The sequence below is a fragment of the Scomber japonicus genome, chromosome 22, assembly GCF_027409825.1.
Source record: "Scomber japonicus isolate fScoJap1 chromosome 22, fScoJap1.pri, whole genome shotgun sequence".
Classification (NCBI taxonomy): Eukaryota; Metazoa; Chordata; class Actinopteri; order Scombriformes; family Scombridae; genus Scomber; species Scomber japonicus.
In genome coordinates this window covers 3233980-3253326 of record NC_070599.1, presented here as the reverse complement: position 1 = coordinate 3253326, position 19347 = coordinate 3233980, and the positions used below count along the sequence as shown (strand labels likewise).

The 19347-nt window shown below is 37.9% G+C and overlaps 1 protein-coding gene across 1 annotated transcript in view; it reads left to right on the top strand.

Annotated features, from left to right (window-relative positions):
* mtm1 (myotubularin 1) overlaps window positions 1–19347 on the top strand; it is a 30902-nt gene that overhangs the window by 1929 nt on the left and 9626 nt on the right. Inside the window, exons 2-6 of the mRNA XM_053343814.1 lie at window positions 7459–7543; window positions 10763–10835; window positions 12160–12254; window positions 13827–13937; window positions 17991–18092. Of these exons, the coding sequence (XP_053199789.1) occupies window positions 7487–7543; window positions 10763–10835; window positions 12160–12254; window positions 13827–13937; window positions 17991–18092 (438 nt within the window). The 5' untranslated portion in view covers window positions 7459–7486. The remainder of the gene's footprint in view (window positions 1–7458; window positions 7544–10762; window positions 10836–12159; window positions 12255–13826; window positions 13938–17990; window positions 18093–19347) is intronic.

Sequence of the window (19347 nt, the reverse complement as noted above, 5' to 3'; positions counted from 1 at the left end):
TTTCAATGACTTCATCAAAGTTATTACATTTGATGACTTTTGTATTTCTAATGTTCTAACCAATGTTATCAGCTGTTAGGATAAGTGTTCCCATTAAACACCAACATCTAAGCTCAGCTGTTTTTCATGGATACTGACATGATTGATTCATTTCTTATAAAGCAACATTTATCTCTCATGTGAACATGGATTCATTAGTTCATGTTGTAGATTCTGGAATATAAAATAAAGATATTTACAATATAAAAAAGATTGATTTCAAAGAATTAAAAACAGCAATATATGCATTCAGTAAAATGTTAAATATTAAAAAATGAGCAAAATCTTAAAGGTGTGACTTCAGATGTAACCTGTTTTGTAATCATCAACATGTTCATAAGTAATTGTAATTTAATGACATTTTTTCTCAGCTACTGTAACAGATTACACTTACATTTATTTGATCATGTAATTGCATAACACTGTTACATGGAAGTAGTTCCTCCACAACACTGTATCTGTCACCAGTGTGTAGTGTATGTTTGTATGGCAGCACATGGCCAGCTGCAGTGAAACAGCTGGTTAAAGCATCTCACACACTGAGGAGCATGTGACTTGTTGTCTGGATTTGAGGCAGATTTAAAGACATTAAAATGTGTTAAAAACATGAATCATGGAGTTCCTTGGTAGCTGAGTGGTTACAGCACATGCCACATAATGGCAGTGTCCCTGGTTTGATTCTGCCAAGGGGCCTTTGCTGCAAGTAATCCCCCCCTCCCTCCTCCCTGTTTCCTGTTGGCCGCTCTGCCAAGTACTTTCAAATACAGGCAACAAATGCCTAAAATTAAATCTTGGAAAAAAAACATGAATCATTTATTATTTTAATGTGTCAATACGAGGGGCTAGAAAATCAATACAGTATTGTGGAAACTAATATTACAGTACCCAGTTGAATGGATAGTTTTGTAGAGCTCTAGTGCTCATCAGGGAAAAACAATGTCAAACAAATAGATACTTACATAAGAATAAGAAATAGGGATGATGCTAGTCTAACATATCCTGGGAGGTAGAATGGTCATCAACCAATAAGAAGATTGGTGACTCAATTCCCGGCTCCTCCAGTCCACATGCTGATGTGTTATTGGGCAAGATACTCAACTCTAAATGACTTCTGATGGCTGCACCAACAGTGTATGAATGTGTGTGATGGTTAGTTTCCTCCTGATGAGCAGGTTGGTACCCTGTGTGGTAGCTCCTGTCATCACTGTATGAATGTGTCTGAATGACTGAATGTAACATGTAGTGTTAAAGTGCTTTGAGTGGTCAGAAAGTCTCTAGAAGTGGTGTATAAGTACCATTTACCATGGTGATTAGAGTGGTAGTATGTCATAGAAAGAAACCCCATGTGCTTTTCTGCTAGAGAGAACCACTATGGACACCAGTCACAGCAGAGTGTAATGTAAAGTAATCAGTGTACACCCAAACTAGAGCTGGGTGATTATAGCAAAAATCAAAATCACGATTAATTTAACTTTTAACCTCAATTACTATAATGAAGGACTATTGATTATCGATAAAGATGTTTGAAGGTGTGCCGCTGTGGTTAATGTCTAGTTTACTTGATTACAACTATGTAAAGATCATGGTTTGGGTTCAAATCATCACTGGAGACTAGTTTTAAATTCCTTTAAAGATATGCAACCTTTGCTGTCATGGCAACAGTGAACACCACCATTAATTGACATGAGCAAGATTAAGTGGATCAGTTTCTCTTCAGTCTCCAGTATTTTTTGATGAATTGCCCAGCCCTAACCCCAAACACTGTATACCACTAACACCTTTACACTGCAGCAGCAACACAAACCACTCCCTGTCTTCTCATGAGTATGATCAGTCTCTAACAGACAGGTTTTTCAAGCTCCTTCCACATTTTAGATATTGAAACTACTGTAAATATTGATCTTGATACAGTAACTGACAGTTCAGCTACGTATTTGTATCTCTTTCACTTTTGAATCATGTCTGCATACGGTGCAGTGATGTGATTATGTACAGTGATTCAGTGAGAGACTCCAGCAACTTACTGAAATTGGTTTGTTTTTGTAAAATAACGCGATGGCAGTCTGTGTGTGTGTGTGTGTGTGTGTGTGTGTGTGTGTGTGTGTGTGTGTGTGTGTGTGTGTGTGTGTGTGTGTGTGTGTGTGTGTGTGTGTGTGTGTGTGTGTGTGTGTGTGTGTGTGTGTGTGTGTGTGTGTGTGTGTGTGTGTGTGTGTGTGTGTGTGTGTGTGTGTGTGTGTGTGTTGATGCACAGGTGTGTATAAGTTCTGCTCCGTAACTTTCATTTCCCCCCAAAGCTCAGAAGCAGCAGACTATAATTATTACACCCAAGCCTTCACAGAATAAGGAAGCATTCACTGCTGCTAGTTTCATATTCTTAATGCGGATATCACTGCATCTGTTTTTAAACTTCTCCATCATGGCAGGGTGTGCAGCTCCACAGCCTATGAGCCGGGTGCTGAGTACTGACCTGTAAACATGTCATGTGACATCAGACTGCCTCACCTGTTCTCCTGCCACTCCCTGCCAGCCCATTCTGATAGCACGAGCATTAACATGAGGCCAGAGTCCTGGACTTGAAGAATGATGATGTGGTTAAATGTGCAGTCATGTGAGCTTCCTCCAGCCTGATACTGTCCACTGTATCAGCCTCCACAACCTTACAGAATAGACTTCTGATTATTTATCTGGTATTATTATGATGAAACACTCACATTTCTTTCATATTCAGTTTTTTTAAAGTGTGTTCTTGGCATCTGTGGCTTAATAACATAAATTACAGAAGTCATCCACTGATTTTTCCATCAGTGTGTTTCCAGATGTTGGGGACAGACTTGGGTACTAAACTTTTGAAAGTGGGAGGTGGGGCTCCAGTCAGGTTCAGAGGAGGCTCAGTGAGTAGATGTGAAAAAGTATTTCTTTAGTTATTAAAAGCAGGTCACATAAAATAGTCTAAATGTGTGTGATCTGGTTCAGAGGAATTTGACTCCTCTTTACTCCCCTGACAGACAATCACCTGGAACGTTTAGGGGGGTAAAACAAGTACCTGTCTCGGTGTATGTAACCCATGCAGCCCCGAACAATTCCTGGGCGGGGCTTGATGTTGACTCAGTGCTGATTGGGTATACTCAAAGCAGGATGTGACGTCAACAGAAAACTGTGGCACAACGATTAGGACAGTGTTTGCAGAATGATTAGGTCACCTCCAGAGTCCGGTGGGTGCTATCAAGCCCCTACTGAGAAACAGAGTGAGAGGACATTCCTTTAATGTTCCCACCTCCCTAAATTTTACCCAGACCTTCCTTAATGGAAACAGGACTTTAGTCTGAAGAGAGGCCCACAGTCTCACACTGGAAACTCCTGTGTTAGATCAGTCTGTACTAAATGTCAGCACCTTAACAGCAGCTTGTGTTTATTCAAGTAAATGTTGATAAGGTTTATTATTATGGGGCTGTTAGTTTATGACACAGGTGCACCTGAAATGTCTCTCCTGTGTTCCTGTTTGTACTTTCACACATCAGCCTCATCAGCTGATCAATTTCAGCCAATAGAAAAAACCAAACCAGCGTCATGTTAAGTTACTGCTGATGATTAGATACATGTGAATACACGTATCACTGAGCATGGGTTGTGATCATCTCTTTTTTCAACTAGAATATAATGAATGAACTTATTAGTAAATGCTGACACGTCACTTTGATTGACTGCATTTGCTCAACCTTCTAAAAATGTGATTCAGCATTTTCCAAGTGAAATAATTAGTTCTGTTCATTGACCTGAAATCATCATCATCATCATCATCATCATCATCATTCAGACTGAAGGCTGCTGTGACAGTATACTTTGTTTGGACAGAGAGAGGCTGTGTACTCTGATAACTCTCAGCAGTCCATCACACTGCTGTAAATCATTCAAATCTAATGATGCCATAAATGAGTCCTGATTATTGATTTATAACTTGGCCAAATGTCCAGCTGTATTAAAGGAGCAGTCCAGGAGTTTTAGACACAGACGCAGTTTTTATTCACTTTTCTATAAGTTCCATTCGTTTGCATTGGAGAATAAAGTGGTAACCTCAAAACAGGAAGATGAAGAACTTCTTAGTGTAATGTATTTTTCAGAACAACTACAAAAATGTTAAAAACATGGAGAATGAAGATGGAGAATACAGTGTGATTATACAACAGAAAAATATATGATGTTTTCTGTGGCTCCAGATTCATCAGCTTTATTTTAGATTGGGCTTAAAGGACAGGTTCACATTTTTTCACAAGTCAGGAGCTCATTAAAACAGTTTTTCTTGTTGTAATCATTCCTCCTGTTCACACTGACCATTAGAAGATCTCTTCATAATGTACTTACAATGGAAGTGATGGAGGACTACATCCACAGTCCTCCTTCTGTGGAAACATGGATTTAAAAGTAGATCTGAAGTTAATATGAAGCTTCAGCGTCCAAATGAGTCAAATCTTCATCTTCTATGTTTCAACATTTCAGTGTTTTTAGTAGCAAAGTCTTTGTTACTATACTTCCACCACAGCTCAACTGGAAACACTAAGAGGGAATTTACTGATAAACAGACTGTAAATGTGTCAGATATCACTTGATATGACTAACTCACACTGATGAAGCTCAATAGAAGATGATCATCTACTTTTAAATGGCTGTGGACACACTGTGGATTTAGTCCCATTCCTCCTGTTTATACTACTTTACTGTTCATATGGACACCTGACTGCTGGTTTAAGACATATTTAAAGAATTGTGAACATTTCTTTTAAGTGACATCTTTCACTAACATGAAGGTAAACAGGATTCAGGACTGAAGCTCAGACTGCTGAAGACTTGTATAGAAGCTTCACATCTACTTTTAAATGTGGATACAGTCCTCCATCACTTCCATTGAAAGCACATTTGAAGGAGATCTTTTAATAGTCAGTATGAACATGAGGAATGATTACAGAGAGGAAAACCTCTTTAACCTGACTTCTGTTTAATTGACTGGAACACTGGAGGTGTAGAGATTTAAAGATGTGGGCAGGTGGGTCTAATGAAAATGTCTACCTAAATGGAACTTGACTCATACTACAGACTGAAAATCATCTGTTTTGATTTTATGACCATTCTTTTCTAAATCCTTCTCTCATGAGTCTCCCAACTGAATGAAAGGAAATGGCACCGTGTGGACAGTATAAACAGTATGGTTGACACCTTGTCAGTAGTTGTAGTTGTAAATATGTTGCTCTTTGCTCTTTTATTACTTAACTGTGACTTCCAGCCTGACCACTAGAGCCAGTGTATCATATATACTGATGGTAGCTCATCACACATCACTGTCACTGTTTGTGTGGTTGGTCAACCAGAAACAGCATGGAAGACTAGCAAGTTTATTTTTAGACTGTAAATAGTCTCAGGTAATACATCACATGTAAATGATAGTACAGTATATGTTATGTATTGATCAGAGTGTATTGGATTGGAAGCATAGATAGTCATGTAGCTTGGTTAAAAGGGAGCTCGCTAGTAATTCTGCCATGTGTCGTTACCTCCATTCATTTGAATCACTGAGATGTTACCATGACTACAGCTGAGTGACAGCTGAGATGCAATGATGGTGTTCAGTCCATTGAACATCTGTTACTTCCTCACTTTGAACTGTTGAACACAGTAATTGAATATAAGAGATGAGCTGCTTAGTTTATTATTGATGAGACAAGCTAACAGCACACATCATGCACTTATGAATGTCAATCTTAACATCTTTTTCTTTTTTCACTTTTTATTCCTTTTTCTTTCAGTATACAAAACAATGTACATGTAGCAACTGGACACTAAACACATAAGATGGGAGGATGTGAGTGTTAAGATAAGACAGAGTCAACATAAATACCCACACCCATACTTATCCCAGCAGCTTACACAGTATACACACATATAAGCACAACATACACACTCCTACTTTACAGCATGCATCTTTGTATACTACATCTGTGCTTTTACATGAGCACATGAAGTACTGTCATTATAGTAAGTTTAATTAGTTAGTTTTTAAGTTTAATTACCATCCATCTTTATTTTTTTGGTATCTTTTATTAAGATATAAACAGAAAATACAGGAAATATGTACACACACACACACACACATACACATACACATCTTCTGCTGTTTGTTGAGCAGCAAGAAGTGCAACACTGTAAAGGGTCCCGCCTGAAAAAGTGTTGCGCGATGCAGCGTTCCTAACATTGTGTAATGAAATACACCGGTATGGTGCTACGTTAAAAATTCATATCATAATGAAAATATACACCAGTATTCAGTGTGAACCGGTATACCGCCCAGCACTAACAGATACAGATGTTAGCAATGACATGAAATAGTAGGACAGATACAGATGTTAGCAATGATATTAAATAGGGTTCCATTCCATTTAAAGGCTGCGTTCACACTGCAAGCCAAAATCCGATTTCTAGCCCATGTAGATTGGAACAGGGTGGCTTTTATGAATTGGGAACAGTCATAAATCACATGACATCCACCTTTGGGAGGTAGTTTCAAATCTCATTTGGACAGATGTGTGTGAGTCTGAACAGCTCCAAACACTCATATCGGATTTGACTGTCCGTGACGTCTCTCTACGTCTCTACGCTACATCACTCTATGCGACACTAGACCTGCGCTTATTCCAGTTGTTGTTGCTAGGTGATATCACTGGAGGCAACGGAGGACGTCAAAAACATCAGTCCATGGACAGAGGACCAAACCATATTCTTAATCTTTGGGGAGATGACTCAGTTCAAGCGAAGCTCATGGGTTTGTTGTTGCTGTCGCAATTATATGACATCACACAATACACGCTAGATGATGCCTCCCCTCTAACGACGTTGTCATGGTAACCTGTCAGATTGGTCATGAATGTGTCACCTGCTTCTTTAGCCTATAGAAGTTGTGTTTTAATACAGCATACACATTTCCTGTATTTTTCTGCTTGTATCTAATAAAGAGACAGAGATATAATTCTATATGGTCATTATAGCATTGCTACAACAACTAATCTAATGGTGGACATTTGCACAGTACTGTATATCTAAACTGACAAACATAAAGATTCTGTACATGGAAAAAAGGGAAAATCATTTTGAACCTTATTATTTATATACCATTATTGTTAGTTTATTTGCAAATGAATTGAAGAAAAATGTTCATATATTTCTGAGCTGATTTATTTCTCTCCTCCATGTCATCTATTTACTGCAGTTTGTTGTGGTCTGATCTATATACACCTATGAAACATGTATAAAAAGAACCTGAGTCATTTCCTGCATAAGTGTGTCATTCTGCTCTTTGACACCCTGAACAGATGAGTGTGAGCGTAACTCTGCTTTAACAGTCTGTCTGTGTATGTGTGTGTGTGTGTGTCTCAGCCTGTGGAAGCCCCCCCCTCCCTGAGTGATGGCCTCACCAGTCTCCGTCTACAACTCCAACGCCTTGGACACTCACATCTCCAGTGTAAGTGTGTTCATGTTACTTTCATGTAGAGGTATTCCATCAGCTAATAACAGTGATGAAAGTAGCTACTAACCACTACAGATTCACTTCCTGGTGGATCTGGTCAGCTAGTGGATAAGCATGGATAGGAAGTGAGCAGTACAAAAAGAAGAAGGTTTACTTTTCATACTTTTCCATTTCTACAGTGTTTGTACAGGACATGATCCCAGTTTAATATGTAAAAAAAAAATCACTGTACTTTACCTAATGTGATCCACAGTACATGGAAATAAAATGCATCATTTTTAAATTTTGTGCAGCTGATACATATTTTTATATCTGCAAATGCACCTGTGTTTATTAAAAAAACTCGGTTAGCATTCAATTATTAGCATATTCTATTCATCATATTCTATCAGATGTTCTCCTGGACCATAGAATAGTGATTGTGAATGTATTTTTCCACAACGTGAATCAAACAGAAGGATTAACAGCATGTATTAATGACTGATGGTATGAATGTGAATTGATGCTGAGACTAATTCTGAGTCAGAATATGAACAGTATGTAAGGGTTAATAACTGAATATTAGGAAAAAAATGTCTGATGTCTGAAGAATGTTGATACATTGATACACAAGACTAAAGTAATGTACTTCAGCTATCACACACTTTAAAGTCTGTGTACAGTAAGAATAAATATGTGTTCTGAGTTTGACATACCACAGAAAAGTGTGTTGTTAACCACCCTGACAAATTTGAATGATTAAAAAAAATCACCAAATATATGAAATTAGGCTTCAAAGTTGTGTAAAAATCAGCCTCTTTCTCTGCTACCAAACGCTGTGGGCGTGGCCGCCGAGTCCGCTGAAACCCCGCCCCCTACCAAGTATCACCTGTCAATCAAAGTCACCACCTCTACCAGAAACATGGTCGCTACGTCTGAGAGCTTTCTGCTGCTAACTCAGTGGCTAACTCAGCTAACTAGCTAACTGTAGACTGTAGTAGTAGTAGTGTGTGTTGAATGTATTTATACCTCTACAGCAGCAGGGGCGGGTTTATGATTTTCAGACCCGCCCACTAAATCCTGAACACAGAAATGTTGAAACACAGTTTGTGAAGCCTAGCTCCACAATTCAAATCTAAATGGTTGAAATGCTTTTTACACCTTTTTTAGAAATACATTTATGACCTATTTAATGTGTTTAGAAGAAAATGTCTGAATTCACTTTACACAGTGTTTAATAATATATTCAGACTGACACTGTTAAACACACATCATAGCAGGTAAAGCACAGTTGTAACTATTGACTATTATTATTTTTATTTTATTTATTTCTTATCACTTTTAAGGAATACTGTTGTGTCAATTTTGGGGGATCGATAAAGTTACCCTAAACCCTAAAACCTAAACCTTAATGATGTCTGTGTTCTCTTCAGTTGACCCAGTAAGTCATGAAAGTGAAAAGAGTCCAAATGTTTAACACTTAGAAAGAAAAAAAGGTGCAGTGGAAAGAGAGTTAGTGAATAAATGATGACGTAAATGAAGAGTCAGCAACATTCCTCAACCTGAAACTAACACAAATGTCACATCCATCATTTTTTCCACATGCTTTTCCATCATTTGAGCTGTGAATGCTGCTCTTCTAATGATGTCATCAACAGACAGATTGAAACATGCACATTCTCTTCTGATGATTTTGTGAATGTAGTTAGTGTCTGGATGCAGACACAGTTCATTATACTGATGATAAAATGTCATTATTAATCAACAGGCCTAACAGAGAGAGGCTGCTCATGCTCAGTTCATCTGTCAATCATATGAGTGTCTGCTGTCTGAAGCACTAACATTCAGAGACTGTGTCTGTATTTAAAGACGTGTAGTTAGTTACTGACACTATTTATTTAACCTTCCTGTTGCCATCCTGTTGATCTGCAACTCAATTTGGACTGTTAATAGTGTAAGTATTAATTATCACCCAATTATATATTACACCTTTTTAACCAACAACTAAGTTTTACACTTATTTTTGGAAATGGTGGTCAGTATAGGCTCCATTTAAATCAAATTGTAACTCATGCTTAAGTTAAAAAGCAGAAATTCAGAATTAGTTTAACTAAATGTAAGATCAGAGGAAAATATGTTGATGGGTTATCATCACAAGCTTGTATATGCCAAGGTTTAGTCAGGGTCCTGTTTTAAAACCATTTCAATGATTTGAATGGCAACACTTAATCTGGCCTGTTGTCCTCCAGTCTGGTTTGACTGTTTTTAGAAAGCATGGAGTACAAATGATCACCCAATTCAATCAAAGTAGTGATGATTATATTTTCAAAGAATGTAATCTGGAACCATCCATGTCATTTTCAGGCAATTACATAAAATAAATCCATATTTCAGATATAACACGGATAACAACACGAGGGTTCAAGTCAGCATCATGTAGAGAAGTCACATGACACAGGAAGATGTTTTTCTGGTGAAGTTATTTGGAGCTCCAATGATCAATCAATAAGTTAATCAACAATGAATCAGAAATCATTTAACAAAGCAAAACTAAGCAAAAGCAATGTTAAAAGTTTGATGATATTACATTATTATAAATGGAATATTGTTTAGATTTTGGACTGTTTGGTGTCACTTCATCATTTTTATTGTTTTCTGATGATTTAAGGATCAAATAATCAATGGTGTATTCATGTAATCATAAATGGAAAGTGTTGTTAGTTGCTGCAATAAACCATATCAAGTCATGATAATATAAAGTGATAAATGGTTCCTGTTATTAAGATGGAAAGACACTCAGAGTGGATTCATTCACAGACCATCAATAATGGAAATACTTGCATAAATAAAAAAATCCAAATAAGGATTAAGAGCAGCAATGTGAAACCCAGAGGTTAGACTGCTCATGTCCTCCCTGTCACACTCTGTCTCTTCATCTCCTTAAAAAGGGAAAGTTCCATGTTTATAGTGTCTCACCTCACTGGACACACTCAATCTGTCCACATGAAGACCTGCTTTTTCTTCCTCTGCTACTTCAACTAAGTATTGTATAGTAACTCCCCAGTCCTTCCAAGGAAAAATACAATTCTCCTTAATTAGTAAGGTGTCTGTGTGTGTGTGTCTGTGTGTGTGTGTGTGTCTGTGTGTGCCTGTGTGCCTGTGTGTGTGTGTGTGTGTGTATGTGTGTGTGTGTGTGTGTGTGCGCGTGTGTGTGTGTGTGTGTGTGTGTTATAGACCTCCAGAGAGTCTCTAAAGATGGAGTTGTTAGCTGATGTGACTCTGCTGCCAGGAGAGGACAGAATAACAGGTGAGTACATGTCTCTGTAGCTCTGTGTGTCCCATGTTCACACATCAATGAACAAATGTTCAGTTTGACTCTTTGTTTATTTTTTCTCTCTCAAAACACAGTAGTAAAGTCAAATAGTAGGTGTCAGTTCTTTATCAGAAGGACATTGTTACATTACAATTAGATATGTGAGACACCTGCTGTATCAGCTGTTCAGTCACCTGTCACCTACATATAACACTAAATCATCACATATGTATTAAGATGAGTTTTAATGGAGGTTGATATGTATTTGAATTACATCTGCATTACAAGTAAGAATGTGTTCATTCAAAGCACAGCCACACACACACACTGATGGCAGGCTGGATGTTTCACACACCAGTGGCACATCATTTAGGAGCACTTTGGGGTTGAGTATCTTCTGTATCTTGTGGAGATGTGGAGATGTGGACAGGAGAAGCTGGGACTTCCTGCTCTACCTCCTGAGTCTCAGCCATACAGTCTCAGCAGTTACCGCTCTGCTCGTCTGGAAAAATCACAAACCTGAAACCAATTTCCTTAATTACCATTTTCAGAGAGGCACAGCTTTATTACACTGCCTGGCTATGAATGTGGCATGTGTAACAGCAGTCAGCTTTAACTCAGCACACAGCTGCTTTTACAAATCCTCTCAAAGTTCTGGTTCACATGAACTGAGCTAAATAAATAAATAGCTTCATGTATAACTGTGCAAGTATCCAAGATGCTAAGTGACACAGCAGCAGCTTTAGAATAGACAACCTAAGCAAATGGTAACATGATGACCTAAATGATCCATTGTTGTCCAGTCTTTTCAAATCTATAGACTGACTTCCTGTTCAGCTTTGTCTTAACATACTCACCACCGTTTTGGGGATTATAACCAACATTTCAGGTGCACCTACTCTCAGCTTTCCCTTTTAAATAAGGAGTTTTAGCCTTTCCATATTGAAGCCACCATGTCTGCAGATGCTAAAAAAAAGTTATTGATCATACATGACATCAGTCAATCAAGATGTGCTGTACCTGTACTGTAGTCAGTGCTCACTGAGTCTGTCCTTATTAGTTTCTTGCCCTACACATTCAGACTAGAGGCTATTTATAGCTTCTTTGTATCATATCTCTCTTCTCTTTTTCTGCTTCCTCTTTGCTACATGTGTGATGGTTTCTTCTCTTACACTACACTACTTCTCACAGCTCAGCCATGTTATTTTCATATTTGAAAGGAAGAAAGGAAGCTCATCTGAGTGTGTAAGATCAGATATGAGAGACAGTGTGCATGCAATAAGAAATCAAGTCAGATTTGTCTTCTTTGTGTTCACAGATAAAGAAATCATCTACATCTGTCCATTCAACGGCGCTGTGAAAGGCAAAGTGTTGATCACTAACTACAGACTCTACTTTAAAAGCTCAGATGCTGTAAGTCTCATTAAAGTCATGTGGGTGCCAGTCAGTGGCTCATAACTGTGTTTGACATATGGAATGCATCAGCTAGTCTATCATCACAGAGGTTAATATGATCTGTTATTACAGAGTAAGGACTTTAAATAGCATATACTGTATTATCATTATTTATTTTGGGGGGATTGTTTTTCCTACACCAGTAATTAACCTCCTCTGCTTTTGGACATAGCTGCTAGTTTCTAGTGTACAGTCTTTACTCTAAGGACTTAGGAATGCTTTAACATACAAGCTTGTTATTCTGAGGTTCATACATTGTAGACTTGACTTGACATGCATTTTAAGTCACCTGTATTTCCCCTCCACCCAATTGTGAAACACTACAGAGTAGTTGAAGGGCTGCGGCATCCCCTGAAATTCCCACCGAAACCAAGAGTGTCATTTCTGTAGGGTGTGGTTGGTGGGGGAGGGGGGGGGGGTGCAGACTCCACTTACTAAAACTTATTTGATGCTGTGTTTTTTTCCCCATCCAGACATGAGGCATATCAGGCATGCAGTTTACAATCCGTACATATAACTCTTTAATGTAAAGGTGTTTTTCTGTCCATGAGATCCTGTAGAAGATGATTCTTAAGAAGAATCATCTTCAGTTTTTAAATTTCAAGGTCTAAAATGTCTGGAACTGTAGGAGTTAAGATATTAAATTTGATTTGAGTTTAATTATATTTGTTCACTTGATGTTATTTATCATTAGTAACATTATTCTCTGATTATTTTACATAACCAACTAATCAACTTATAAATTAAAGTAAAAAGAAATCAGCAGTTGGAACTATAATGAAACTAATCATTAGTTACAGTCCTATATACATGACTTGACTCACTACAGTAACATCCTGCTTTAACATTATTATATGTCTCATAATATATTATATATGAGTTCAACAGTCACATGTGGTAATGCATACTATTACTGCAGTGACATTAGTATTTTTACACTAGTAGAGAATCTAAATACTAGGTTTTAATAATAATAGGTTTTAAAAATGTCTTAAGTCATTAAATCTGTACTTAAAAAATGTGCAGATACCCTGGTAGAAGCTCTTATTTGTATAAAATAGTCATTACATGTCACTAAAATTAATATTATAATCTAAAAAAGTCATGTTAAGAGTGATTTTATCTGGGGTCTAGGTTTAGGGTTTCCCAGATAGTTCCTCACTTGTATACTTTGTCTCATATGTATACTTTGTGTACATATGGAGGAGAACCTTTGCTGCATGTCACACCCCCTCTCTCTCTCCCATGTTTCCTGTCTGTCTACTGATAAATGAAGGTGTCTATGCCAGACAAAATCTAAAAAGAAAAAAAAAAAAAAGCATTGGTACTGAGTATTGTATTAGTTGATATGATGTTAGTGTGCAAGCCCAGCTCTGTGTGAGGTTTCTTCCCCTTGCTGCTGTCACCAAGTGCTGCTCATGTGGGAATGTTGGTTCAGTCTAGACCTGCTCTATGTGTAAAGAGCCTTGAGATAACTTTTGTTGTGATTTGGTACTATATAAATAAGGTGTGTGTGTGTGTCTGTCTCAGGATGTGGCAGTGACGCTGGACGTGCCTCTGGGTGCCATCACTCGTGTGGAGAAGATGGGCGGGGCGTCAAGCAGAGGAGAAAACTCCTACGGCCTGGATATCACCTGCAAGGTGTGTGATACATTCAGTGGTCATATACAGTGGGGCAAAAAAGTATTTAGTCAGCCACCAATTGTGCAAGTTCTCCCACTTAAAAAGATGAGAGGCCTGTAATTTTCATCATAGGTACACTTCAACTATGAGAGACAGAATGAGAAAAAAAAAAAATCCAGAAAAATCACATTGTCTGATTTTAAAGAATTTATTTGCAAATTATGGTGGAAAATAAGTATTTAGTCAATAACAAAAGTTCATCTCAGTACTTTGTTATATGCCCTTTGTTGGCAATGACAGAAGTCAAACGTTTTCTGTAAGTCTTCACAAGGTTTTCACACACTGTTGCTGGTATTTTGGCCCATTCCTCCATGCAGATCTCCTCTAGAGCAGTGATGTTTTGGGGCTGTTGCTGGGCAACACGGACTTTCAATTCCCTCCAAAGATTTTCTATGGGGTTGAGATCTGGAGACTGGCTAGGCCACTCCAGGACGTTGAAATGCTTCTTACAAGTCACTCCTTCGTTGCCCGGGCGATGTGTTTGGGTTCATTGTCATGCTGAAAGACCCAGCCACGTTTCATCTTCAATGCCCTTGCTGATGGAAGAAGGTTTTCACTCAACATCTCATGATACATGGCCCCATTCATTCTTTCCTTTACACGGATCAGTCGTCCTGTTCCCTTTGCAGAAAAACAGCCCCAAAGCGTGATGTTTCCACCCCCATGCTTCACAGTAGGTATGGTGTTCTTTGGATGCAACTCAGCATTCTTTCTCCTCCAAACACGACAAGTTGAGTTTTTAACCAAAAAGTTCTATTTTGGTTTCATCTGACCATATGACATTCTCCCAATCCTCTTCTGGATCATCCAAATACTCTCTAGCAAACTTCAGACGGGCCTGGACATGTACTGGCTTAAGCAGGGGGACACGTCTGTCACTTGCAGGATTTGAGTCCCTGGCGGCGTAGTGTGTTACTGATGGTAGCCTTTGTTACTTTGGTCCCAGCTCTCTGCAGGTCATTCACTAGGTCCCCCCATGTGGTTCTGGGATTTTTGCTCACCGTTCTTGTGATCATTTTGACCCCACGGGGTGAGATCTTGTGTGGAGCCCCAGATCGAGGGAAATTATCAGTGGTCTTGTATGTCTTCCATTTTCTAATAATTGCTCCCACAGTTGATTTGTTCACACCAAGCTGCTTACCTATTGCAGATTCAGGCTTCCCAGCCTGGTGCAGGTCTACAGTTTTGTTTCTGGTGTGCTTTGAAAGCTCTTTTGGAGTGTGACTGTTTGAGGTTGTGGACAGGTGTCTTTTATACTGATAACGAGTTCAAACAGGTGCCATTAATACAGGTAACGAGTGGAGGACAGAGGAGCCTCTTAAAAAAGAAATTACAGGTCTGTGAGAGGCAGAAATCTTGCTTGTTTGTAGGTGACCAAATACTTATTTTACAGAGGAATTTACCAATTCATTCATTCAAAATCCTACAATGTGATTTCCTGGATTCTTTTGCCCCATTCTGTCTCTCATAGTTGAAGTGTACCTATAATGAAAATTACAGGCCTCTTTCATCTTTTTAAGTGGGAGAACTTGCACAATTGGTGGCTGACTAAATACTTTTTTGCCCCCCTGTGTTTATGTACAGGTAGGTGTTTGATGCTTTTACCCCCTCACACACTAAGTACAGGCAGGGACCAGTAACAACAGCCATGTATGACAGAAAATTTGACTGGTATATTAGTGAGTGCTGCACTAAATCATGACACACACTTTATTTTCATGGCTTAAATGCCACAAAAACATTCTGTGAAGATGGTTGTGATAACTGCTATACTTGACATGTTATTACATTTTAAAGCCACCCAGTGTATACAGCATGTATCATACAGTACAGCCCCATTCATATTTCACACTGATCACTTTCACATATGCTCATTATAATGTCATGCGTGGTTTCTACATTATCTGTTACATAATGCATTAAAGCCTATACAAGCCTATTCAGTCCCATTGTGGGTATTTATTACACAGCATCTGTATACATCTGTATACATCTGTATACATATAGACTACAATAATGATCAACTGTGAATAACTCTGATGACTTGCATGGTTAATGACACTGCTTCCTGGCCTGAGGGTCCCAACCAAACCAACTGTTCTTCATTTTAAGGGGTGTTAGAGGACATTTTTGAAATCTAAAATAAGTCTCATTAATGCATCTTATTAATCAATAACTATATAACTAAATAATTCTATTGCACCGTTTTCAAAACAGTCACAACATGCTGTACAATAAAAAACAGAAAAGATTAAACGTGTAAAAACAACTTAGACATAAAAACTGAGCACATTCTAAACACACAAATAAAGTCAAATGGACCAAATGCCATAAATGATTATAGGATATAATAAGATCAACATAGAAGTAGGTCTAGGAACCCTGACTGTAAAGGTTCTGTCCCCTTTCTAAATCAGTCTGGATCCTGGATCAACAAGAAATGACACAGCTGATGATCTCAGAGAACAGAAGGGACATGAGGCATTAAGAGATCTGATAGATAGCTTGGAGCAAGGCCTCTCAGGGGCTTTGTAAGCAATCAATAAAGTCTTAAAATCTCTTCTAAAAGCAACAGGTAGCCAGTGAAGGGAAGCCAGAGTGGGTAAAGTGAGATCATGTTTCCCAGACTGAGTTCAAATCCTGGCAGCAGAGTTTTGGATGAGCTAGAGACGGAGAGAGGGAGAGAGGGATTTTTTTCTTATGATTTTTTTTGCTGATGCCAGAGAGCAGAGAATTACAGCAGTGCAATCGACTGGTTATGAAAGCGTGAAAGATGGTTTCCAGATTATTGGCAGAAAGAAATGTTCTAATCCTTGAAATGTTTCTGAGAAGATAAAAGCAGGATTGAACATGTTTATCTAGGGTGAGGTTTTCATCAGAAATGACACCAACACGACAGTGAACCAAGACAAAGAAATGTGGTTGTTGTGAATAATACCTCTGTCTTTTCAGTGTTTAGTTGCAGGTCATGAAATCCTGGCATTCAGACAGTTGAGCAGGTTGGCATTGTTCTGATACTTGTTTTCAGTGTCACACTTGAGATAGATCAGAGTATCGTCTGTGTAGTTAATTGTATCAAATGCTACGCTAACGTCCAGTAGAGCTAAACTAAACTAAAACTAAATGTGATTTTTGTTCAGGTTATAATAATAATAATAATAATAATAATAATAATAATAATAATAATAACTTTATTTTGTATAGCGCCTTTCATGAAACCCAAGGTCGCTTCACAATAACAAGAAACACAGACAAACACACATTTAGCCTGCAGGAACAAGTGCCTTTTCAACAATGAAAATTTTCAACAACATTTGAAAAACTTTCACAAGGAAAGGTGCACAGTGTAGACATGAGTACAAGCCTTTATCACAGAGCCTTCACTCTCTGCTAAATATCCTCACCCTGCATTACAAATGTACACAATGAAAACACCCAGAGAGCTCATAGAACAGTGGTGAATGTGTCTTAGAAGCCTAGTAAATATGAATGATAGTTAACCCTTACATACTGTCCATATTTTGGACCCTTGCAGTATTTTACAGCTGTTAAATGTCAAAATAGGTTAGGGTTAGGGTTGACCTGAACAGTATGTAAGGGTTATTATTATTATTATTATTGTTATTATTATTATTATTTTTTAAATACAGACAATTGTATAATACATTACTATAAATATAAGGAAAACTCGTCTCTGATGCACTGCAATATTCACAGGAAATAATCTGCTCAAAATGTATCCAAATGATAGTTTTACACAAAAGTCCTGCATGTATTACATCACTATTTAGGTTATTTCTGCAGTTATCAGTTCTGTTCTGTAATTGTTATACAGTTAATATACTGCAAATAGAAGTCAGCCATAGATTATGATCAGTGAGTTGTCACATGATTATTAAATCTATTTAAACAAACCTTCCAGTCAGCACAATGCACACAGCAATCCTCCAGTGTGGAATCTTTTCTCATGTGTAGGTTGATAGTAACATGTTGATCTTCTCCTTCCATCAGGACATGAGGAACTTGAGGTTTGCCTTGAAGCAGGAGGGTCACAGCAGACGAGACATATTTGACACTCTCTCCAAACAAGCCTTCCCTGTCTCCCACAGTCTGGTAAGAAAACCTCAAACTTCTAATGCCACCTACTAACTCACACTGTGTTTTCAGCTTTCTGTCCAAATCTCACTGCTGATTATGAAGTACCACTACAGACAATGCACATTACTTTATTTTTAGATGCATTTACTTTTATAGTACTTAGACTATTACCTATGTCAGCTGTGTATAAGTAACATGTGTATATATATATATATATATACATATACATATACATATATATATATATATATATATATATATATATATATATATACATACATACATATACATATATATATACATATATATATATATATAGAGGAAGTCCACTATGGCTACTCAACTGCTTTATTGGTGGCTTTGAGTTGCATCTAGAACACTGGCTGTATTTCTAGGAGTAAAAACCATTGTAGTCTACCCAGCACTGGCTGAACAGACATTTTTCTGCTCCCAGTCATTCTGCATTAGTTTCAATGCTAGTATTCATGCAAATGCTGCATTCAGAGATGCAGCCCCCTCACACACCATGACACACAGCTACCCGCCCACACTACAGCTTCATCTGCTCGCCTAATATTTCTGCATGCTATATATAAATATAGCATGCAGAAATATGCAGCTTGCTTACTTCATGTTCACTTTTCAAATGTGCTCAACACAACAATGAAACAGTGGCTACTTACTGTCTCTGGCTATGTCAATCTCTATAATAATAATTACATCCTGGGCTTTATGATCCATCATTTCTACCAGATATGATAACTTTAAGTAATATGGTGACATCATTACATTAAAGTCTGACGCTAGTTTTTCAGTGATCACACCAGGGTTATTATAGTTTTGAAAGTTTCATTAGTTTTTTATTTCAGTTTAGTTTTAGTGAGTTTAACAAGTGATGAAGTAGTCTTAGTTGAGTTTTTCTTGATTAGTAGAAGCAGTAAAGGATGAAGTAATCCTGACACTGAGGTAAGGTTTACTGTGTTCCTAACTGTGACATTATGTTAACTGTCTCCTGCTTTTCTGTGAGAGCTTCCAAGCTGGACTTTTTCCCTTTGAGCTGTATCCCACAAATGTTCCCATCACTCTTCATCACTCTTCATCACTCTTCATCACACTTTTACTTTTATCTACTGCGGGGTCAGAGTCTAAATATTCTCATATTGGGCTGTGACCTTCTCTGCCTGGAACTTCGTCTTCTTTCTAGAAAATCATAAACAAGTTTTAATCTTAGTTTTAGTTAACTATAATAATATGGGATCGGACAGGTTGG